The 24,835-nt window shown below is 49.0% G+C and overlaps 1 protein-coding gene across 1 annotated transcript in view; it reads left to right on the top strand.

Annotated features, from left to right (window-relative positions):
- Positions 1 to 24,835, top strand: part of LOC147623233 (CDPK-related kinase 5-like) — a 117,244-nt gene that overhangs the window by 78,924 nt on the left and 13,485 nt on the right. Inside the window, exons 5-7 of the mRNA XM_086821320.1 lie at positions 2,831 to 2,909; positions 3,257 to 3,553; positions 3,646 to 3,752. Of these exons, the coding sequence (XP_086677446.1) occupies positions 2,831 to 2,909; positions 3,257 to 3,553; positions 3,646 to 3,752 (483 nt within the window). The remainder of the gene's footprint in view (positions 1 to 2,830; positions 2,910 to 3,256; positions 3,554 to 3,645; positions 3,753 to 24,835) is intronic.

The following is a 24,835-nucleotide window of genomic DNA, read 5'->3' as shown; positions in this document are numbered from 1 at the left end:
ACCCTCTCCTCTCGGGGGATCCGTGCTGCTCTGCCAGTCTCAATCTCCAATCGGTGTGATGAAACTCTGAGCTGACCAATAGCCACTCGGGAGCCGTGTGGTAAAAAGCCCTCCATGTATCTAGGCCTCTCTATAAATCCATCATCAGTGATACTCATGAAGTGATCTCTGTAGTATAGCATCTTCGGTGGAAGAGGCTGTGTAGGCGATATCCATGTCTCTCGTGTATAGAGCTGCCATAGATCCTGTCTCAATACTCTGTTCCTCTCACTATGAGAGAGACGGATATGTGGTGCATCCCTGTCATACTGGAATGGTGGTAGATGATCCATGTCTAGGCCATGCTGTGAGAACCAATGTGTGACCTGTGCATACCATGATCCTCTGTCTCCTGCCTCAGCCAACTGTCTAGATGCCTGAAAAGCTCTGTATGATAATCTGTCCTGTGGCATCTCTCTGAATCTGTCTAGCAGGCATATAGTCTGAAATATGGCCTCTACCATCATAGGAGGCGCAGCAAACTCTGCTCGGATAATGTCATGAGGTACTGACGGTTTGCTGCGTATCATGCGTGCCATCATGAGGGCCTGTGGTCTCTCTATCTGTGTCCACCAATGAGTAGCAAGGCCTGGCGCCCATACTGCTGCTCCATACATCAATGCCGGTGTGACTAATGTGTCAAATAGCCACCCCTTCGTCCGGGGCTCCTGAAAATGCGCCTGGTGGCACTGTCTCTCTAGCATAGCCAATGCTGCATATCCCCGTGTCAATCTAGCTCTGGCTGCTGAACCCATGGTAAAGCGTGTGGCTGCTGCAGAGAAGGTAACCCCTAGCTACACGTATGATGTCACCACCTCCACCTGGCATCCTGCGAGAGTGAATGTCAGCTGACTCGTGCCCTGTCTCGATGTATGAAAGACCATAACCTTGGTTTTCCCAAGGTTCACAGTAAGACCCCTCTGTGTGCAGAAATCATGGAGTGCATGTAGATGCTGCTGTAGACCACCTGGGGACTCAGACACCAATACAATATCATCAGCATAGAGCATAATATGTACTGAGGTACCTGCTAAATCAACTCCATCTCCGCCTCCCCGTGTAATGAAGTCAGCCACCTCATCAATGTATAACCCAAATAGCGTGGGGGAAAGTGGGCATCCTTGCTTCACACCAATGGTGCTAGCAATAGTCTCGGACATACCTTCTGGACATCTGACTCGCCCAAAAACCTGCTCATATAATGCATAGATGCCCCATGTCATATCTGCTGGTATGCCAAGAGACTGCAGGCGCTGAAAGAGCCTCTCTCGTGGTACTGTGTCAAATGCCTTGCGGAAATCCACAAAGCAGCAATAGAGCTTTCTCTTCCTCACTCTGGCCTGATCAATCATACATCTCAAAGTGAATACATGGTCAGTGGTAGAGAAAGCTCTCCTGAAGCCTGCCTGCCCTGATGAGCGTAAACCTGCTCGCTCAGCATATAAGCTAAGCTCCTGCTCCAGCACTGCACCATAGAGTTTGGCTAGCACGTGGCCAACCATAACCGTCCTGTAGTTGCTCGGATCGAGCATATCCCCTGTTTTGTGAATCGGCACAATGGTGTGCATCGTCCACTCCGCAGGCAAACCCTCTGCTAGTGCCCTGTTAAACAGGTGTGCAAGAAAAGGAGCTAAAGAATCTACTGCATATATGAGATGCTCACCCTGCAGGCCCATATGGTCGGCGGCCCGTCCATGCTGTAGGCGGCGGATAGCTTCCTGTACCATCGAGTGGGTAAAGAAGCTAGCTGTGGTAGGTCGAGGCTCCTGTGGCTGAGGTATAGGTGGCTGCTGTGGGGCATGGTATAGACCCTCTGCATATGTGTGCCATGTCTGTGGGTCTGCAATAGGTGTCGGGGTCCGGGGCTCTCTGAAGTGCCGCCATGAGACAGGGCTATCTCTACTCATGAAGAAATGAAAGATCTCTAGCTCCTGTATCTCTGCAAAGGCCCGCCTTTTGCGGCGAGTAAGTCTCCTCATCTCTCTCCTCGACTCCTGCTCTGTGATGGCTCCCAAGGCTCTCTGTATGCGGAGTCGTGAGTATAGGGCTCTGCACTCGTCATCATACCATCTGTTCTGGGGCATAGTCCCAGGTCTCGCAGGCTCTCCTGAGTGTACACGATGTGGGAAGCTCTGTAATGTAGCCGTGTGTAGGAGTGATGCGAGCTGGGCTGTAATGGTATCCATAGATGCCAGGGTATCCATGAGTAGGAGCCCATCCTCTACTCTGCCAGTGTATATGTCTGCCATGTCATGTGTGAAGTAGATGGTAGTGTGTGGCGTCGGTATATGGGGGGCTGGTGATACTGGTGATCCGGCTAGTGAAAATGCCAAGTATGTATGATCTGCCCCAATAGGACGAGGTGGAATGGAGAATGAGGTGACAAGCTGTGATGCCTCCAAAGACCCCATAATGTAGTCTACCACCGTGCCTCCGGTCCGTGTATGACCCCCATGTGGGAAGCATGTCAGCCCTCCTGATCCCGGCCACTGTAGCATCCCGTTATAAATAACGAGACGATGCCTGGCTCCCAACTCTAGTAAGTGGTCCCCATAATGCCCTCTGTCTGGTCCAGTGTCCTCTGATGCCCGACTAGCCCCTATCTCCTCTGGATCCACAGGTTGGAGGATCTCCATGTCATCATAGTCATACACCTCACACTGTCTGCTCTGTGTGTGGGCATTGAAGTCGCCCGTAAGAAATACTAGAGAGAGAGAGAGAGAGTTTTACATGTGATGTTCAACATGCCTTATCACTTTGTCGCGGTGTGTCTGATTTCTACTGCTGGCAGAACTTTCTTTTCACGACAAAGGATGAGGCTGCTCCGATGAAGGCGATAGATTTCGGCTTGTCAGATTTTGTCAATCCAGGTTAGTGGGCTGCCATTATTGTCATTGTGGCATGCAAGGCCATAAATGACATGAATTTTCCCGTGGATTTTTTGCATGAATAGCATATGGCATGAATTTGGCATGAATTTGGCATGGATGGTATGGCATGAATTTTGTCAGGGATGGCATATAGCTCGGATTTTTGTTTGGATGGCATATGGCATGAATTCACGCATGATGGTATGGATGGCATGAATTTTTGCTTGGATGGCATGGATGACATGAGTTTTTGCATGGATGGCATATAGCGTGAATTTTCACATGGATGGCATGCAAGGCTTATGGCATTTTGATAAAATTCACTTTGGAGTTGAACTACTTTGCAGAGGAAAGACTCAACGACATTGTCGGAAGTGCCTACTATGTTGCACCTGAAGTTCTTCATCGATCGTACAGCACAGAAGCTGATGTTTGGAGCATTGGGGTCATCACGTACATACTTCTCTGTGGCAGCCGCCCTTTTTGGGCTCGGACGGAGTCCGGAATTTTCCGGGCAGTCATACGAGCAGATCCCAGCTTTGATGAGATGCCATGGCCTTCTGTCTCTCCAGAAGCCAAAGACTTTGTCAAGCGGCTTCTGAGCAAGGATTTTCGAAAGAGAATGACAGCTGCTCAGGCATTAAGTAAGCCTGATAGGGTCTCTCGTGATAGGGTCTCTCTATAGGTAATTTTTCAGGGTAAAATTTGACTAACTTTTATGTTTCATGTGTTGCAGCACACCCGTGGTTGCGAGGAGATCATAAAATTCCTTTGGATGTACTGGTGTATAAATTGGTGAAAGCGTACCTGCGGTCCTCGTCTTTAAAGCGAGCAGCCTTGAAGGTTTTTTTTTCCCCTGCGCTAGATAGCTAAATATGATTTGAGATGTGCTGCAAATGTTTTTTTTTTGGGGGGGCTCCTGGGCTATTGGCATTGTGTTTGCAATAAAGCACTGCCACTGACCTCTCCAGAGAATGGGTTGTAAGCTATAGAAATAGTCTCATCCTCTCTATGCTCATCTGCGGGCCCGTCCTATCTTCTAGGTAGAGCCCGGCTTCAAGCTGTCCCAAATCTTCTATTGGGTTGAGTGGGTCAGTGCTTGCACCATCCATTGGCGCACCATGAATTCACAAGGGTGAGTAGGCCAGCGAGTCACCAACACAATTGTTCTCGTCATGAGCTCTGCCACCGTCTCCCTAAGCATGCCTATATCAGACTTGGTTGCCTAGGCACACTTAAGTGGAAACACTAAACTGTCACACATTGTTCCACTGAAGGGCGGTGTACCTTTAAGTGTTGTCACGCTGCTACGGAGGCGGGAACACAATTGAGAGAATTGGCACACAATAAGACACACCGAGAACAACCAAATGGCTCCTTACAAAAGATGTTACAAGAAGCTGTGGCAAAACCGATTATCACGTCAACAACTGAACTAAAGCTCCTGGGAAGTCCCAAGGATGGCCTATTTGTACATCAGGAGCTCCCCGCCTTTCGGCCGTCCCAGTGGGACGCATCACCTGTATGGGGAATACTGCCATCAGTGCAGGACCCCGTTCATCGATACATGGCATGTGGGGAAAGACATGATAAGGGAAGAACCCCTTGTCCTCAAGTTTTAGGACCAAGAATCCCAGTTGGCTTTTAAAAAAAAGGGGTTGCCATATGAGTCACCAAGATTTACATTGGTGAGGATCTCACCCCCTTGCAGGTGGAATACATTCCACAGGAAACTTGGGATGGTCCAAGTTATGGAAGCAAGGAAGGTTGAGAAATGGATGGTATACAGAGATGGTTGTGTTGTAGGGCTGCTGGGTTTGCGGACCCTGAATGTCATGGACATGGCCACATGGAATTGCAATGAGACATTGTGGTCAGACAGTGGAGGCTTTGTTGAGACATACGTACACACAGACACACGAGAGTCCCAAGCAAGGGCTACCTGAGGTGCCAAAATACATGTGGGAGTCTACGTTCAGAGGTCAGACTTGTACTTCTAGGGGAGTATGAGGTTGGGGCAGGTCGTAGAGTGACGGTCTAGTTTAGATCCCACTTTTTGCAAGATGCTTACTGTGGTCAGACGTGTGATGAGGAGGCCATATTCATGTGGATCCACCCAGTGATACCAGGTGCCAGGATGGTACACATTGCAGTCTGCCACAAGAGACATCTGCCTTTGCACACACATGATGTATTGCAGGAGATTTTATCATACTGACCCCTCATCTCCAGTCACTCGCATTCACTTTCATCTCGACCTCAATTTGGTTTATGGTGCCCATTTGTTTGGTTAGACAGTCAAGCTTGATCTCTTTTCCTCTCTTCAACTCTTCACTTCACAATTGAACTCCATCATTCATGAATCTGCACAGGTCAGCTTTCCTCGTACTACTTGCTTCATGGTCAAATCCCCTCTCAGTTCACAACCTTAGAAAGGATGTATGACTGAGTGCAAAGCCACACTGCTTTACCTCTTACAGAAAAGGGAGTGTGGAGGGATCTTTACATGCAAAATGCAGAGATCCTCTCGCTGTTAACACCTAACAGGGCATTCCCACCCCACTAGACTCCGAACATCCAGCAAACCCCCCTTCAGAGTGAAGGAGTGTTGTCTAAGAGACCTTCAATAGCCATGGCGATCTGGGCTCTAAACCGCAACACGTGATACAAAAGAACACAGTGTGCCAACACCTGAAATCCTGGTGTCAGGTGTGGTATAAGAGCTTGACCACTCATGGTTGTTGCGGTTGGAATTAAATCACAAAGGTTTACAAGAGTAATTAAGCAAGAGGACACGAGATAATCTTTAAAAGATTAGGCATACTCATAATATTATAATAATGGGAGTTATATCACATGATCGTTTGCTGATCGGTGCTTGCTGAAGCTCCCGCCGTCACCCCCCCTGCTCGCGCTGCTCGCCCCTCGCCATCCCTCCCTCGCGCCCTGTCCCCCCCCCCCCCGCCTGCCAGCGCTTATGTGCCCCCCCTTCTTCTCGCCATCGCGCTCCCCCCCCCCTTCTCGTCGCTTTCTCTCCCTCTCTCGCGCTGAAAGCCCCCCCCCCCAGTTCGCCTTCGCGCCCCCTCCCCTCGTCAGCGCCCCGTCCCCCCCCCCCCCCCCCTCCGCCAGCCCTCTCCCCCCCCACCGCCTCTCCTTTCGCGCTGCTCCCGCCCCCCCTTCTTGCTGTTTCTTCGCCGCCTTACCCCCCCCCCCCCCCCCCCTTCTTGCTGTTTTTTCCGCCCCTTGGGGATCCTTTTTTTTAAATCCTCCCGCCTTCCCTTTCCGCCCTTCGCGTGCAGCTCGGTTCTTGCAGGTATCGCATTCGCTCCGCCTTCGCCACAGCTTCAGACTCTGATGGAGGCTCCTCCCGCCCCACCTCAGAGGGACTCTTCTGCAGCCCCCTCGACCGCCCCTGAGGATACCCCCATCAGGCTTTCTCTTTCGCCAGAAGAGAAAGCGAGCCTCGCCGCAGAGGTGGAACGCCTCCAGGCACATTCCACCATCTGCCGTATAGTCGGCACCCGCCCCAGCAGAGGGGAGATCCGGGATCTTCTTCAAGCCCGCCTTCTTGCAGATGTGGGCAAGATCCTGGACGTACAGCTATTGGGCCGTGGACATTACCAGATCGAGTTCAGGGCCGCCCAGAGTGTTGCCAAGGTCCTTGCCATGAGTCCCCTTGACATCAGGGGTGCTCGGGCTTTCTCAGACCTTGGCAGCATGGATTTGACCCAGCAGCGGCGGAGCAGGGAGAGCGCCTTTTTCATGTTACAGTTTGCTTCCCTTGACTCCGCCGGGAGTATCTTCTGCTCCTCCCCAGGCTCGGAGCATTGGTGGGCTCGGTACTAGAGACTGGCCCCTCAGCTGCTTCAGTGGTGGCCAGAGCAGCTGGGCTACCTTCGGTCAGAGTGTTGGTGTCTGACATCTCCTCCCTTCCTAAGGTCATTCAGCTACCTAGGATAGGGGGGGGATGGATAGATCAGAGAGTGGAGTTCTCGGGGCTCCCGAATCAGTGCTTCATTTGTAGGCAGGTCGGCCATCTGGCCAAGGCCTGCCCTCGCTGGAGACCCCGACCCTCACCACAGCAGCAGCAGGCTACTGACGGCCCGCCCACAGATTCGGCTCGGCAGGTTGCCTCTGGGACACCTGCTCAGGCCACAGAGGCCTCGGAGTGGCAGCCTGGACAGGGGCGCCGCCGAGGGAGACAGCCACAGCAGCACGCCCAGAGACCGCTGCAGCAGCAGCCACAGTCTCAGCCTCACTGGGTTCCCGTGAGGAACAGCTTTTCTCCCCTCCAGGAGGAGACCCTCGCGGCGACGACTGAGGACCAGGAGATGCCAGCACCCCCTCCTTCACCCCCCCACCCCTGTCCCCTCCCACCGCCTCGCTTCCACCATCGCCTCCTCCCGTCTCCGCTCCGGTTTCGGCAGCGGCTCCCTCTCCACCCCCCTCGCCTCCCCCTCCTCCCCCTCCGCCCGCCTCACCTTCCCGGGAGGCCCTGGCAGGTCCTTGGCGTTCACCTGCAGTCCGGAGAGCGCTGAGCTCTGACCTCGCTCGAGCATCACAGAGGAGACCTATGCCGATTAGGGCTTCACGGATTTCATCTATCCGCAGTCGGCTGAGTCGCCTTGGCATTAGACAGCGCTTGGAGGCTTTTGATTATACCTTCACACGGCTTTTTGGAGCAGAGGGCCCCCATGAGCCAGCACCCATCCGAGTTCATGTAGTGATACCTCCGGCCCGCGGGGAGGAGGCACTAGACTCAGCGGTGGCCTTCTCGTTCCCTCTATGTGGCCCTTGCGACCGGGAGTGGACTCTATAGCTCTCTCTCAGCACTTTGAAGACTTAGGCAGTTGAGTTTTCTCATCACATGAGCGATCTGGAGGTGACAGATGTGATAGGCCGACTTTGGGAGTTGGCTCATTTTTTCTTGGATCCCGGGAGTGTGGATACCTCAGGGATTCGGCATTTGGTCGTTCGCATAGTGGCAGACTTAGCACGCGACCCTGGATATGTGTGTATACACGAGGTTGCTTTGTCAGAGCGGGAGGCAGTCGCCATGGGCCACAGCCACTGGCGCCTGATCCGGGATTCTTGCAGCACACCGGGTGGGCAGATTCGCAGCCGCTCGGATGGGGACTACTCTCCATCCAAGCCGCTTGCGAAGGCCCGCCGTACGGCTGAGATAGCATCCACCTCAGCAGGGCATCCATGAGGATCATCTCATGAAATGTACAGAGCCTTGGCGGAGCACATTTATACGCTATCGTGGTTGCTTGAGACAGGAGCTTCAGAGATGCCTGGTTGGTGGTAGCATTGATATTTTGATGATGCAGGAGCACCACTTGGGTGAGAGCAGGATCCGGAGATATGGTTCGGTGATGCCTGGTAGATGGGACACTTTTTGGTCTGCAGGGTTTGGTCCTTTGGGTGGACAGGGAGGAGCATGCATGGTCATTGCAGATGTATGGCGGCAGGCCATTGTGGATCGAGGGATCATTGTGCCTGGTAGAGCACAGTATGTCATTCTGAGGATGCATGATGAGCTATTGGGCGTGCTCAACGTCTATGCGCCCAATCATGCTAGTGCCAGAGCAGAGTTCTGGACTCAGGTTACGGATGCATTGCCAGAGGCCGCACATTGGTGTGTCGGGGGAGACTTCAACATGCTTGAGGACCCGGCAGATAGGGTGGGAGGCAATCATGTTACAGTGCACGGCATGGAGCTTGCAGCTTGGGACCGGTTTTGCATGTCACTGAGGATCACTGATGCATGGCAGCATGGGGCTTTCTCCCGGTCGCAGGACAGTCTTAGTTTCTCTCGGTCGGATCGCCGGCAGGGAGGGACTAATCTATCACGGATTGATCGCTTTTATGTGGGCGACTGGTTAGGGGAGCGAGGGGGCTCCGTCGGCATTCTCGCTGGCACCTCATTTTCAGATCATGCGCCAGTTATCTTGACATTGGAGGAGAGGACACGGGAGCCCAGCTTGCAGTTGAGGATCCCAGAGAGGGTACTTACAGATCCCAGTCTCGCTGAGGACATTGAGAGGATCTGGCATGATAGTCAGTGCTCTGACCAGGATGCAGCGGGCCAGTGTGCCCAGGGACTCATCGATCTTAGCTCTTTTCTGCACGCTGTAGCTTTGACACGGCTGGGAGAGATTCGCGAGTGGGAGCATCGGCTGAGACGCAGCCTTGCTTCGCTACAGCGCCTTCAGGAGCAGCAGCCTGCATGTGAGTGGGTGGCGTCCCAGCTGAGCCAGGCACGCCAGGAGGTTCGAGAGGTAGAGGAGCAGAGACATGAGTTTTACTATCGTCGTCAGGCCTCTCAGTGGACACAGCTTGGTGATAGAGTGACTGGAGAGTTTTTTGAGATCACTGGGCCCCGTCATGCGCGAGCAGGAGTCCGCCAGCTTGGTAGACCGGATGGATCGGTAGCTACTGAGCTCGGGGAGATCAGAGCCATTGCCACTGCATTCTATAGAGACCTGCTTTCAGCGGAGCCAGCCACTGAGGATCGAGATGTTTGCAGATAGACTCTGTGGGCCCATAGGCAGAGGAGGGTCACAGACCGTATGCGTACAGTTCTAGGTGCGCCTCTGTCAGAGATTGAGCTTGCCGAGGCCTTGAGGGTCCTGCCGCGACATAGTTGCCCAGGGGAGGACGGACTGACGCCGGCCTTTTTTATGCGCTATTGGGACCTTTTGGGGCCAGGCCTCCGCAGGGGCTTTCAGCATGTTTTGGACACTGGGGTGATGCCGCAGAGCTTTTGAGAGCGCTTGATCTATCTTATCCCCAAGGGGGAGGGGGTATCAGATGATATTCGGCATTGGAGGCCTATTACGATCCTCAATACTGTCTACAAGGTCTTAGCAAAGGCCTTGAGTTTGAGGATCCAGCCGTTATTGGGGGAGTTGATTCATGCTACTCAGACAGGATTTGTCAAGGAGCGCAGTATCCTTGACAACATCTTTACTTTCTGGGAGGCGGCGGCCCGAGCTAGATTTCTTGGCGAGGACTTGGTCGTGATGCTTCTCGATTTTGAGAAGGCATACGATAGAGTTGATTGGGGTTTCTTAGAGGGCACTATGCTTCGCCTGGGCTTTGAGCCAGGATGGATCAGAGGGGTGGCGGCTCTGTATTCCACAGCTCGCAGCCAGGTGTTGATTGCAGGAGGACGGGGGCCGAGTTTTGAGCTGACCAGATCAGTCCGTCAGGGGTGTCCCCTCACCCCTTTTCTTTTTCTCTTCTTTGCGGAGGCTATGAGCATGTATTTGGCGATAGAGGAGGTCGGTTTGAGAGGACTTCAGCTCCCAGACCGGGGGGAGGACCTGCTTGATGCTGAGTTTGCAGACGACACGGGCTTATTTTTGCATGGCCAAGAGGCCAATCTTCTTCGGGCAGAGCAGTCGCTCCAGGTTTTTAGTGCAGCTTCGGGAGCATTGATCAATTGGCGCAAGACAGTGGCCTTTTGGATCAGTAGTGCTCCCACTCCGGCATGGAGCCCGGACCCCGGTTTTAGATGGATTCCTCCAGGCACAACAGTGCGGTATTTGGGATGCCAGATTGGCCTAGATTTGTCACCTGAGCAGCAGCTTGCCCCGCTTCTTCTGAGCATTCGGAAGAAACTTTTGTATTGGAGTACAGCTCGACTATCCTTGGCTGGGAGGGTGGTGGTGGCAAATCAGGTGCTGTTAGCGACCATGTGGTACATTACGTCTTGCTGGATCTTCTCGAGCTCTTGCATCAGCCAGGTACAGAGGCTGATCAGGAACTTTATGTGGTCTGGGCGGGACGGTCAGCCAGCTCGGGCAAAGGTTGCATGGGCAGTTATTACACTTCCGTTGGCTCAGGGAGGTTTGGGCATTATAGATCCAGTCGATCAGAGTAGAGCTTTATTGGGGAAGCTTATCGTTCGGGGGTTGCTTCCAGGCGCTGAGCTTGGAAAGAGCTCCTCTTGCAGCGGCTGCAGGCTTGGGCGTCCCCAGCAGGAGGCACTTGGGCACCAGAGATTCACTGGATCTTTATAGAGATGAGGAGGACAGGCCTCAGTAGGATGGGAGGACAGATTTGCTTTGAGTATCCTGAGAGCTTGGGAGCTGCTGAGACCGGGGCTCTCTCAGCGACCTCCTTCTTGTGTTGAGGAGTAGGCCAGACAGCCGCTCATCTGGAGCCCAGCGGTTCACACAGAGCAGGGTCATATGCTGGGTTCTCGGCCTCGGCTAGCCTGGGGGTCTTTAGAAGCAGGCCCAGCTCGTAGTTCTGGAGACTGGCAGGCCTTCTGCAATCTACCAGAGGAGATCCAGGTGGAGAGGCTGAGTCACTTCAGAGGGGGGTTGATTATGAGGGATGATATTCAGGAGGCACTCACAGAGGAGTGGTTCACGCCTCTCGAGCCAGTGGCCCCACGGTGGATGGGAGCCTTTACACAGTTGGAGATCCTGATTGCTGTCAGAGCTTGCACTGAGGATGGCAGTTGCCTCTACTATGAGATTCAGGATGAGGGCAGACTCCAGAGAGTGGAGGTGGTCGCCTTTGGTTGCAGAGTGCACCTTTCAGAGGATTCGGGTAGTGGCCGCCGCTTCTCGGAAGTGGCATATTGACCCCGACCTTGCTGATGTGCTCCCGGATTGGCGCATATGGGCATATGCAGCGCGCCCCTTGGCCCGGCTACAGTGGGACCCCGGGGAGTACGAGTGGCATGATCCTTATGCATCCCTTGAGGCCACAGAGATCACCTTTTTCCACTATACTGTTCGGCTGGGGCGGCATATTTTGACGGCGAGGAGGACGGTCTCTCCAGCGGTAGCGGGGCATTGGCGACTACAGGGACTCTCACAGGAGTTCCTGGAGGATTTTTGGTCTCGGCTCTGGGCTAGTCGACAGGCCCGCAGGATCTCGACTTTTCAGTGGCTGGTCGCCCACAGGGGCTCAGCAGTTGCACTTGGCTTGTTTACAGCGGTCTTCCGGCGGCCTGCGTCCGATGCGGCCACCCTATGGAGACACAGAGACATTGCCTTTGGGATTGCCCTCAAGTGCAGCAGATTTGGCTGCGGATGTTGCGTATTCTGGCCCCCCTCTCTCCAGAGGGTATGTTTACGTGGGGTGCCGTTGCTTGGTCGACTTCGTCAGGGCCTGCTATGGGCTATCAGATGGAGCAGGGCAGTCAGGCCATCAGATTTATTAGGGGCCAGCCTCGCCTGGTTCCGGCACCGGATTTCTTGTCCGCCAGCTAGACACAGGAGAGGGATTTACGATGGGAGCTCCTCAGCAGCCTCACCATCTGGTTCACCTGGAGGGCCCGGTGCTTTACGGCCTTTGAGGGGAGATTGGAGCCACCAGCAGAGACTGTATGGGGGATTTGGCAGGAGTTGATCCACACCCTGCGAGGATAGTACGACCGCATCCGGGGAGACTCGGATGAGGCGATCTTACGGCGCCAGGCCTTTCACACCACTTGGCGCTGTGGCCCTTTCTACACCTTACACACGGGATCCCCCCGTTGGCACTACAGGCCACCTGTTTGGCTCTTCCCCCCCCCCCCCCTATTGTATGATTTAGCCTCTCAGTTCTTTGTACTGATGCTTGTATTTTGCAGCACCTAGGGAGAGTCTCCCGGGCTGCCATGCTGTATTCACTGCTCTGTCTCTCTTATGAGCAGGAGAGATCTTTTGTAGCCCTACGGGCGTTTTTTATATAACTAATGAAAGGATCTTTTCTCGGAAAAAAAAAATTATAATAATGGTCTTTTATAGTAGAGACCCCCCTTTAAAAGGTGTATACATTTGTTGCCACTCTTCTTGAAGGAATAACCCAAAGAGCTCTTCAAAAGAAAGAGGATTGCTTCCACCTCATGGAAAGATTTAAAGAAGTGTGAAAGCTTTGATAGGAAGGGGGTAAGGAATTGAGAGTAATTAGACCCATCTGGCCTATCCTTAGTGAACATATACCCAAAGAGATTTCCCAAAGCAAAATTATGTGCAAGAAACAAGAAAGCCCCCCTCTTGAATGAGAATTGTTTGTGCACTAATAGGCTTGTGAGAAAGTACAAGAAAAAAACTCACAAGGCATCGGGATTCGAGTGGATGTAAGATGCGATCACCAAGGTATATGAAACAAGATGTACACCTGAGTGAGCTTAAACAATGCTCCGGATAGGCAATGCACTAATGTAGAAGTGCCTAGATTTGCACTAAATTTTGCAGTGCATATGGATTCCTAATCCAAAAAGTATCTTTGAGAAAAAGCCCTAAAGCAAAAAACCCAAGACGTCAAAGTTTTGCTAGCAATGAACAAGACCTCGGGCAAGCAATGATGATGGCGAAGTGGAGTACGCCCAGATGATGAGGTACAAGTGTACAACTCATCTTTTTAGCCAATTGAGGAGAAATGGCATCCTCAGAGTCGCCCATATTGAAGAGGACAATGAATTGTTGTCCCTTATGTGTGCCATAAGCATGAATGAGGGCTTTCATTTGCCCCTCAACCTCACCCTCCTGCTTATCATCAAATACAATTGTGGGTTCTGAGTTTAAGGTGGTTAAGAGCTGGACGGTGTTAGTGGCTGATATTGGAGGTGTAGATGTAGTTATAGCGGTGGCTACTGTGGAGGCAGAGGTCTTGGAGACTTGTGCAGCCTACCACTTAGTACAATCTTTCTTACCATGCTCCACAGTGTGGCAAAAGAAACATCTGTTCTCCCCGTTGTGTAATGCCCTCCTTGGCCTTTTCCTCAGGTGTTTTCTTAGGCTCAAATTCTTTATCTGTCTTGCCTCCTGAGGTGCTATGGGAATCTTTCTTGGTATCTTAGCTATTCTGAGCTCCCTTATCCGAGACTTTTTGGTGGCTGATGATTGCTGTTGGGGTTTGGAGCTAGCTTGGATATGCTTGGGCTTACCTTCGTTCATCATTTCTTGATTTTGAGCGAGAGTAAGAGCCCTGTCATATGACTGTGGCTCAAAATTATGCATGGTAAACCTAATGTTAGTATCTAGCCCTCTAATGAACTCTTTCAATTTAACCTCCTCAGATATCCCTAATTGTTGTGTTGATGTGATAACTCTGTTAGAGTATGTCAGTACTAGAGACCCATTTTGGGAGAGTCTATAGAACTCATCCTCAAGGTTGGTCATGTATTGGGGAGGTAGAAACCAATTTTTGAGGTTGGACACGAATGTGTCTTACACATACTAAGCAGTCTCTATGATTGAGTCTACATGTACACTTGAACAATTTTGCCACTAGGTAACCGCTTCGTTGGAGAGGTGAGGTGCTACTACCAGGTGGAATCGGTCTTGAGGATTCGAAAGCTTAGCCAGAGGAAAATATGCTACAAATTGATGAATGAACTACATAATTGTAGCATGACCACACTTACCTGTTAGCCACTTTAGCCACTTGGCCTCTGGGAAGTCTTGGTGTGTGAACACCTCTACCCATGAGCGTATAGTCTCAGTCAACGTATAAATAGCTATTGACTCATAAATAGCTATAACTTATAGGATAAGAATAATAAACCCTAACCCAAATAATCACAATGTGCTGCACTATATCTCAGGGTCCCGTAACCCCAGATTAGGCTCCACTTACCATGTGGTTAGTGTCCGGTACATAACATACTTCCCCACCTAAGACATTTCCACTCTCGGAAGAAAGTCCAGCCACATCAAGAAATGGCCTCCAAAATCAGGTTCACACATGTCTAATATTTCCACATAATGAACGAGCTTAGTCATAAGCCATTGCTCCTACTGGACTATCTCTGTGGAACTAAAGACGAAACCAAAACCAAATCAAGGTCATCAACTGCATAAATCTGGATACCCTGAAGTCTTGCCATTACAAGGGATCTTAGGCAAACTCAACCATTGGGATGTACCTCTCCCAATCAAATTGTCCCCTCGAGACCTAGCACAAAGCATATCATCCAAAACCCAATTCTCCCTCTCTGTTCGTCCATCATACCGAGGATGATCAACAAATTCTTCTCTATGCGAGAATAATATAACTATGAGGTATCTCAATGCTCTCAGCATGAGTAACATGAAAGAATGCACTCATCGAGACCATGTTCAAAATAGAACACCTGCGAGAGAGAACATTTTAGGCTTGTGTTCGAACAAGAAAACAATTGATAAAACCCTCTCGTTCGAGCCAATATTTGTCAGTGCACATTCATGCAACGACTATACAATAAGTCATCAGCCCTTTACTACGGTTAATTGCTCCTAGAGTCATACCTTCAAGTTCTAAAGTCTTAGGGAAATCTTGGCTTCCAAAGCCTGTACTAAACATGACATAGCTCTCGCCAGGAGTTGTATACTCAGCATAGTCATTGGCAATTTTGACCAACCAAATGGTCTCTTGGTGTCTGAACGCATATAACATTTCACCAAGATTTGATACATCCTCTTTGCTACTTGATAGATTGAGGACAATTATCACGACTAGGAACCTCTCTCATTCAAACTGTGATTGCTTGAAGTATCCAAAAACTTCAAGTTCCACACAACCAATGTGTCAAGGTAACACGACGTAAAGCGGAAATCCGCCAGCATCAACACTCTACCGTATGAAACTAGTATAACCCCACCAGTCAATACCTTGCTACACAGTCCCAGATAATTGTTGGGATTCGGAGTCTCATGTGTGTGTCTCCCCTTCTGTGTGTGAACCCCTCCCTGGTTGTGTATGTGTGCGCGCGCGCGAACGACTCCTAAAAGGATTATTGTTCTAGTAGTGTGTGAACACACTCTTATAAGTGGATAAGATAAATGTGCCATGTGGCATACACTTATTATTAGTGTGATATGGGTCAAAAGATACGGTTACAAGCCTACAAAAGTGAACATCACTTCTATCACATCTGCAACTATTTGGCCTTCCTAGCACTATTCACGTGATGGAACCCTTGCTCGAACGCTGGACACGTGGAAGAAGGCATGGGGACAGGGACCAGAAGGTTTTGCTTATGAAAAAGCGTCAATTTTGGTCAAAAAGCAAAGAAAAACAAAAAGTCAAATTGAGTTGACCGCGAGCCATAGGAGCACCATTGGCAAGAGGGGATTGAGTGGGACCAAAAAGCAAAAAGCAACTTTTTCAAAAAAAGTAGCTCTAGGGCCAAAAAGCAAGGCTCTAAAGCCAGAAAAGCAAAACCCAAGTACTTTGGTAAAAGATTGGTCTTATTTGAGTAATAATTTATTGTAAAAAGCTAAAAGAGGAAAGCAAAGCAAAAGCATGGATAGCTTTCTGGCAAAAAGTAGGGCTCCCCTCAGGTATAAAATAAGCATGAACTTCTCATCATGATCATTGTCAAGGTGCGGAGCTCATTATCAGCACCATCATTGTTGAAGCGTGAGTTTTCATCGTAGTTGTCCCTATTGTGTTACTGTACAATTGCTGAACACCTGCCATTCTGTTGACCGTACTGTACGGTACTGTCACCTGCCCGCTGCCACTTGCCATGCTGTCACTTGCGGTACACCTGTGCCTGCACTTGCGCTTGATTTGTTGTCTGTGCCTACCTACTGCCGCTGCCTTCTGGACAGCGCCGTCGACTGGCCGTCGCTTGTGCTAAACAACATTGCCACCACTGCGTGGCTTTCACCTGCGCCCACTGTTGCTGCTGCCAGTGCCGTTGTCCCCTCTGTGCCGCCAACACCACCACTTGTTGTTGCTGCCATACCATTGCTCTGCGTTGTTGTCGCTGTCGTACGATTGGCTGTCGATTGTTGCTGCGGCCACTTGATATTTGCGCGGTACGCCTGCTGATCTGACTGCCTATGCCGTACGGTTCATACTCATCTGTGTGGCCACTTCTTGTGGATTGTGTCTTCTCCAGTTTGAGCGACAAACTTACAATTGATCATCATAAGCTTCATCGTCCACACTTGTCTCTTGTGCCCCTTGTGTACATTGGATTTGGATTTGGTGCTAGCCTGGTGAGAGATTCTTGTGGGTCATCCTCGTGGTGTGCTCGACAGCAAGATCTCGTGCCTCCACATCGACTTCGACTTGGGTTTCTACATCGGCATATTTGTTTGCTTTTGTATTCATTGATGTATTGATCTTGGCTTGCGAGCCCGTGGATTGTTCCTGAATAAATTCTTGAAAGGGGACAGGACCTGTTCCCGCTTAGTGTGTGTGTCTTGTGCAAAGTTCTCTAAACCCTACTCTCCCTCTCTCTCTATCTTCTCTCTATTTTTTTATCTTGTCACATCACGCCCCGCTGGGCTTACAACATCAATCATTTACATCATTGAGTCGGGCAATATACTCTCTCTCTCTCTCTCTCTCTCTCTCTCTACACACACACACACACACACACACACACACACACACACATATATATTGATCCTCCATAACTTAGGCTTGTACATGTGCAAATCCTAACCCTAGCCTACAATTGGTATAAGAGCAATTTTAGGGTTTCTTTGATTTTTAGGGTTTCAGCTTGTCGCCCATTGTTGAAGCCCACCATCGACTTGTTGGCTGCACTCTCTATGTTGTGTTGCTCTTTGCCTGCCATTTTCTCCGTTGCCTTGTGCTACCCATCTATGCGGTGCAACCTGTTCGCTATAACCTAAGCAACAACTATCTATGCGTAGCTTGTGCGCCACCTCTCAGTGCTGTAGTGATAGCACCGCTATTGATGCTGCCGCCAACAATGCTATAGTCTCCATTATCTGAAGCCACATCATTTACCTTCGATTTGCTTGCTGTCGACTTTCACCTCCATTTGCAGTAGATTTCGACCTACTATCCACTTGTATAGCGACACCAACATGCTTGACCTCAGCATGTCATGAGTGATCTGCTACAACCCTCCGCCGCCGCCGTCGTCGTCAGCACCCATGTCGGAGTCTACAACATCCACCTGTACCTGCAAAGCCTTGGGAACAAAAAATAGGGCTTTTTAGAAATTTGGTAAAGTTCATCAAATTAGAGCTTATGCATACACATATTTTTGGGACTTTTCAAAATTGAATCCTCTGCATGAAATTGAGGCCTCAACAATACCCAAAATTTAAATTAAATAAACCTTGTGTGTATTTTTTATTTTGTAATGCCTTGATGTTATAAAAGGCTGCCATGTGTCACCATTTGGTCCCTTCACTAGTCTTTATCAATGTTGCACACACTGAATGGAGCCAAGGTGGGAACATGGATTTTCCACAAAAGAAAGTTGAAGGATTCACTGATGTCCAGCTGAACTAAATCCTGACGGATGAGTCTGGTAATCTCTGTCCGTGTGAGAGTGAGAGAGGGTGCCTCTAGAGAATACTGGAAGGGAGGCAATCTGTCCATGCTAAAACCATGTGCCTGGAACCAAGATGTCATCTGTCCATACCAACAAGCCGTGTCTCCCTGTAAAGCTAACTGTCGGGAGGACTCAAGGGCGAGGCGTGTATATCTGTCACGGGGGAGATCCCACAAGCCATGTATGTAGGAGACTGATCTCATAAGAGCCTCAATCACCAGAGGGGCAGCCGCCAGCTCTGCTCGAATAATCTCATGAGGTACCACGGCCTTGGCTCTAATAATCCTAGCAATCATAGATACCAAAGGCCTCTCCATACCTCTCCACCCGCCTGCACTGTGATGGCCCACTGAAGGTCCCCATAGCTGCACTCCATAAAGCATAGCTGATGTCACTAGAGTGTCAAAAAGCCAAAGTTTCGTTCGAGGTTCCTGAAACTGAACCTGCGAACACATCCTCTCCAAACCACCCAGGGCTGCATGTGCTCTATTCAATCTAGTCTCTGCTGCTCTCCTCATCGAAAAACACTGGCCCACTGAATACTACCCCAAGATATGTATATGCATCTGTATACTCCACAATCTCCTGCGCCCATATGTAAATGTGGGAGCTGATTGCCTAACCCACTGTGGCGATAGAGAGAGAGAGAGAGAGAGAGAGAGAGAGAGAGAGAGATAGAGCCGGCTGCTGCCAACCAAGCTGTACAGCCACCAGCGCTCAAGGGAGAGAAAGCAAGCTGCTGCCAACCAGAGGATGAATGGGCGCCTGAAGATCCATGCAAGAGTGAAGTCCATCCCCACTTTTATAAAGTCGACCAGCCCCATATATTTGCTGTGCTTTTCCCCTTTTTGCCAAAAGTGGCTGAGTATGCCCAAATTATCAGCTTTTGTGCTTTTCTAGCTTGTTGGCCAAGTTTCCACTAGGTGCCTCCTTCTGTCCACATATGCATGCCCAGAGAGTAATGAATCCGGCCAATCTTTAATGATGTGTGAACCTCTTGACTTATAAACCTTATAAGTAACACCAACACATAAAATAACAAATAAGTAACACCAACACATAAAATAACAAATAGCTCCATACTTTATTGCCATCTTTCAAGCCAAAGTATGCCAGTGAATAAAGATGGCTTTCTACAGAGAGCATTTTCTTCAGCTCACACCAGATGGTTTTGTGATCAGGCCCAGTTTCATGGATGTACACTTGTCTCATGCAATACGATGTGCTATTGGTTAGATTCGCACATCCTCACACCAGCTTGAGATTGAGATTGGCCGATATAGAGGTATACCAGCTGAGGCCAGGATATGTCGAGTATGCCATGGGGAGCCAGAGACAGAGCTGCATTATATATGCCATTGTACTGCATACTATGAGATACGTGGTCGTTTTCACTGTTTATTCAGAGAGGGTTTTGGACCACTTTCCAGAGTCATGGGGTACCAGGACTAGAGGTGTTTGGGATTGTTCTTGCTTGAGCTGCGGAGATATAGAGATAGCCTGCTTAGGCGCACAGAGAGCCAGACTCAGAGGCACATTACAGACTTCTTTAGTCCAGCCATCACTGCGCCAGATGGACCACAGCAACAGCAGGACATGGATACCGCCCACACCAACGGTACACTGATTGATCGTGCGATTGAGCTTGGGTGGTCCAGACGCCCACGACTACGGAGGAGGGCATCCCAGCATAGACGGAGGTTGCAGCGGCGGATTCGGATTATTCTTGCGAGACATGCGGGACACCCAGTCAGGGTGCTGACCACAGAGGATATTGAAGAGATCCGCCAGCATCCGATGCGGCACATATTATGAGATGGAGGCACTTCCATAGTGTACCCCCCGTCCCACATGATATTGTATCCCCTCACTATACTCCACTCACCTCCATAGCGTAGCCCCCCCTCACTATATTCACACCCTATAAGGGTTTCTGTTTACCTTCCAGTTCCAGTTTCATTTTCTAGGTGCCAGTAGTATCATCTTTATTTTTCTTTTCCATTTTCTGGTTTTTTATCCAGACATTGTATTAGATCCACCATGGTCTCATAGGTCATTATGGCCTTTTGAAGACGTTAATATAACATTTCATTTCATTTCTCTCTCTCTCCCTTGAGTGCTGGCCGTACAGCCTGGTCGGCAGCAGCCTGCTCTCTCTCTCTCTCTCTCTCTCTCTCTCTCTCTCTCCATGGAGGACATTGAGGATATCCGCCATCGACCGATGAGAGACATCTTTGGATAGTGATGTGTATGATGCTTACCTTTGTTGCTAGAGTTTTCCTCCCAGATGTTATCCATTAGGAGCTCCTAGTACCGTACTTTTCCTCACAGTTATTTCAGTTTCAGTTAGTTGTTTTTAGCTTTTCTTACACAGACATTGTATCAGATCCACCAATTGTTGTAACCTTTTTGGTCTCATAGGTCATTTTGGCCTTTTGAAGACGTTAATATATCATTTCATTTCATTTCTCCCTCCCCCTTGACCGCTGGCCGTACAGCAGGGCAGCAGCTTGCTCTCTGTCTCTCTCTCTCTCTCTCCCCCTGAGCGTGGGCCGTATAGCAGCAGGAGCCGACCTGTCTTGTTCTTTCCCTCCTTTGTGCGATGGTCATACACAGGCTGCAGCAGCTTTTCCTCTCTGCCGTACAGCAGGCAGTTGTCTTGATTACTTGTTTTCCCTTCTGCCTTGGTCGTATAGAGCTGACCGTACAGCACAACCCTCTTTATTCTCTTACAGACCTGGCTATAGAACAGCTGGTGCTTGAAGGCTGATTGTTGGGGCTGTTTGTGACAGTTACTTGTGTATTCTCCCTATCAGTTCTGGTTGTGCAACAGGCAAGATTTGGGACTGTTTTTGGAACAGTTTTGGACAGGTTCTTGGTGCTGTTTGTACCTTGATCCGGAGCAAGTGTTTGCTCAAGTTTTGTGGAAAAACTGGTGCTGATTGCACCCTCACCTTGAATTCTGTGTAAAGCTTCTATGTAATAAAGAAGTTCCTATGGGGGGCTGGCCGTTCCGGCTCAGTGCTGTGTTGTTTTGGTATTGTTTATGGTTATTTCGTTGTGTCTCAAAGTTTGTGTCTTGTACCGAAGTGCTTGTCTATTGCCTGAGATTCCCGAATTGGTTTCACCATGTGTGGTTAACCTCTCATATCAAGCTTGACATGAGTTTCAGGTGTTGGCATCATGGTGTTCTTTTGTATCACATGATTGTAGTCTTGAACCTAAATCACCATGGCTATTGAAGGTCTTCTCAAGCATCTCCACTTTCGCTCTGAAGAGGGATTTGTTGGGATTCGGAATCTCATGTGTGTGTGTCCCCTCGTGTGTGTGTGTTTGTGTGTGTGAACACCTTTTTGTGTATCCGTATGTATGTGTGCGAACAACCCCTAAAAGGGTTATTGTTCTATTAGTGTGTGAACACACTCTTATAGATGGATATGATAAGTGTGTGAACACACTCTTATAAGTGGATATGATAAATGTGTGAGCACACTCTTATAAGAGTGTGTGAACACACTCTTATAAGTGGCCATGATAAGTGTGCCATGTGGGATACACTTATTAGTGTGTAATATTTGTATGGGTTAAAAGATAAGGTGCAACAAGCATACAAAAGCATTGTACTTGGTGATGAGTGAACATCACTTCTATCACATCAATCAATCACATCATTGAGTCGTGCAATACTCTCTCTCGTTGAGCACTCTCTCTCTCTCTCTCTCTCTCTCTCTCTCTCGTGGAGGAGAGAGTCCAGAGGCTACACTAGGGCGCAACAGATGTCAGAGTCCTCCTCGCCCCATGCCCCATGTATGATGTACTACACCCCACCATCTCTAGTGGGTAGAATTAGTAGTATACCACTTATCATGATTGTACATCTATAGCATGCTAGATAGTGCATATGACTAGGATTAGCTTTTTTTCTTTCCATGATACTCAGGACATGGACTTGTTGTATACAGATTTGCCAATCTGGCCTTCCGTAGACGTTAATATATCTTTTCTTTCTTTTCTTTTTTCTCAGACCGAAAGGAGTTACCTCAGACCGGGCCTCCGCATTCTAACGTGCTTGACATCCCCGGCCCCCCGGACTTCGGCCATGATCCCCTCATTAGCTCCAGATCCAAGACATGCTCCAATCAAACTTGTATAAAGCTGGTGAGATCCTAAGTATACCTACCACAACTAAATCCTATGAACCTCAGCTCGCGCTCGGGAATAAATGCTACCTTTGCCTAGAATAGTACTGTTCTCGAAAGAAACAATAAATCCCATGCGAACTTGCTAAACTTTCCGAAGGAATTGACTGTACACCCACTTCCACCATTGTATCTGCCCACTTGAAAGTCAAGCCCCATCTTGCAGATAAAATCCTTGGATGATCAGTTTTGTCATTCCACTTACAGTAATCGAGAGCATCTCTCATAGATGAAACGACGTTGCATCTGAAATGTGCCCTAAGGAAACCTGCTATCATCATAGCATGCAAAAAAAAACTCTACAACAAATGCCATCCAACATTTGCCATAATCTTGGGCTAGAGGACATAGGTGAGGACATAGGTGAGGCAAAGGCATTTGGAAAATCAAGTATAGTTCATACTGCTGTGTATATTACACATTTGTAGAACATGTCCCCTCGGTAACCACTTTGGTACGAAAGCCTAGTGCCCATCCAACCCTGTCAGATAAACTGAAACTTAGATCTATCCTCTATCATCTAATTTTGGAAAGAGATATCTATTCTAGAGAACCAAAATCTGCACATTCTATAATTACGAGTATAATCCTAGTTGATTGAAGGAAAAAACGCCTGGCACAACGGCCCATTCTCTCCATGTTGACAACAATAAAGTTATCCATGGTCACAGAGAACTTTCATTATTCTAATTTTCTAGACAAAAGTCAAGACATGCGTCCCTTGTGGCTCAAACCCATTAGAGTCTCTAAAAGAATAACTATCCACATGAAGCCAAACTCAATCCCTAGTCTAAAAACAGAAATTCTCTATGAGAAGATAATAAAACCACCCTCGAGATTGTGTGCACTACATCCAAGAAATGTGCTCGATCAAATACATGATCTAAGTTACTGTAGGTAAACTCTAAATAGGCAAGATGAATGATCGTACATGAAAGTAATAAGCAACTACAAGTAGTCACATATTTGGTCACTAACACTCGGTTGTGACATACACGGATTGCAATGAAAGTGATTGCCTTGACCAATTTCCTTTGTTGAGGCTTCCTGAGTGGTATCTATCTATCGAGGACTAACCAATGTTTTTTCTATATGCACAAAGGAACTATCGATCATGATAACTTTGCCGGCAAAATAAAATCAGGATAGTGAATAGCACCTTCCAAGTCATGCTATTGATTCGCATCAACTCCTGGTATCTACTAGGTAGCCTACAATCACAAGGATCCACAGAAGAAGATGTGTGCTCCCTCCCTATCCTAGTTGGCTAGCATAGATCTAGTCGGCCAGCAATAGAAGAGCCCACACAGCCACACGTGTGAAGTGCTTGCATAAACATCATGAGGAGCTAGTCATGGAATAAGTATCGGAAGAACATCCATCCCGTATCACATGCTCAGCATCAAATCTGCAAATGTGGTCATTTGCAAGTGTGGCCATCACATTATCTCATTGTCTCGTTGAAGAAATAAGCCTCAAAATCAGCCCTTGAAATTGGTTTATCCACAATCTTCCTCCACCCGGTCAGGCCTTCCTTCATCCTTGTGAGGAACCCTTGTTCAATCTGTACTTTATTGTTATGTGGGAAAGGTGGAAGACCAAATGGATAATCCCTTGGTTGAGCCAAGAATCCTCAAATTCTTGAGTTGTTCCCTCTTGTCACCCGCATAAAGTTGTGGCGTGAAAGAAGGGCCACCAAACTAGGTATCACGGAAAAACACATGTTCAAAATTATCTGCTGCAAGTCTCAAGAGAAGAAATTGCTTGTAAGTATCTCCTTGTGAAGCTTTGCCATCTCCGTATCAAAGTATGCTAATTTTCTACTTGCTTCTATTTCCCTTGCCCTCTCAAACCTGGGTATAACCATAGCCCGTTGCTGTCACCAGCCTGGACATTTCCCAGTATGAAAGGGGTCTGGTGGACTCCAGGATGCCTAAATATTTGGAAAGTACAAGCTTTGGGAATGGGGGATTATCCTAGAATACAAAAGGACCACACTCCTAAAATTCAAGAGAGTTGCTATTTTTGGCCCGACTCCGATGGAAATTCTGTTCGAGTCATTACATCTGGAATTGAGCAGATACCAAGAGTTGGCAAAGTGCTTATGACAGAATGTCTACCAGTTGGGATATTTTTAGAGATAAAGTTTATGGAAGGACCCATCTCTTAGATTGGGACATGTGGCAAGAAAGTGGACCAAAGTGAGACAAGTGTCTTGACACTTGTTAGAAAGTGGGTCAAAGTGAGACAAGTGGCCTCACACTTGTCACTTCAGCTATTGTGTGGCTCTCCACTTGTCATTGTAGCCTTCTCTTGCCATTTTAGCTCATGGGAGGCCCAAATCTATAAATTAGAGCCTCTACCACCGTTACAGGCTGCCCTAATGATGGCTACTCTCTTTCTCTCTCTCTTGAAGGCTGCCCATGAAGAATACCGGCTGTTGGGGACTATTTTGGAGGCTTCCATCG

This window comes from Cibotium barometz, chromosome 27 (assembly GCF_041138505.1).
Source record: "Cibotium barometz isolate CiBa-2024 chromosome 27, ASM4113850v1, whole genome shotgun sequence".
NCBI classification, from domain to species: domain Eukaryota; kingdom Viridiplantae; phylum Streptophyta; class Polypodiopsida; order Cyatheales; family Cibotiaceae; genus Cibotium; species Cibotium barometz.
Note: the sequence above shows the minus strand (reverse complement) of the source record. Positions and strands in the feature narration are given on the sequence as shown.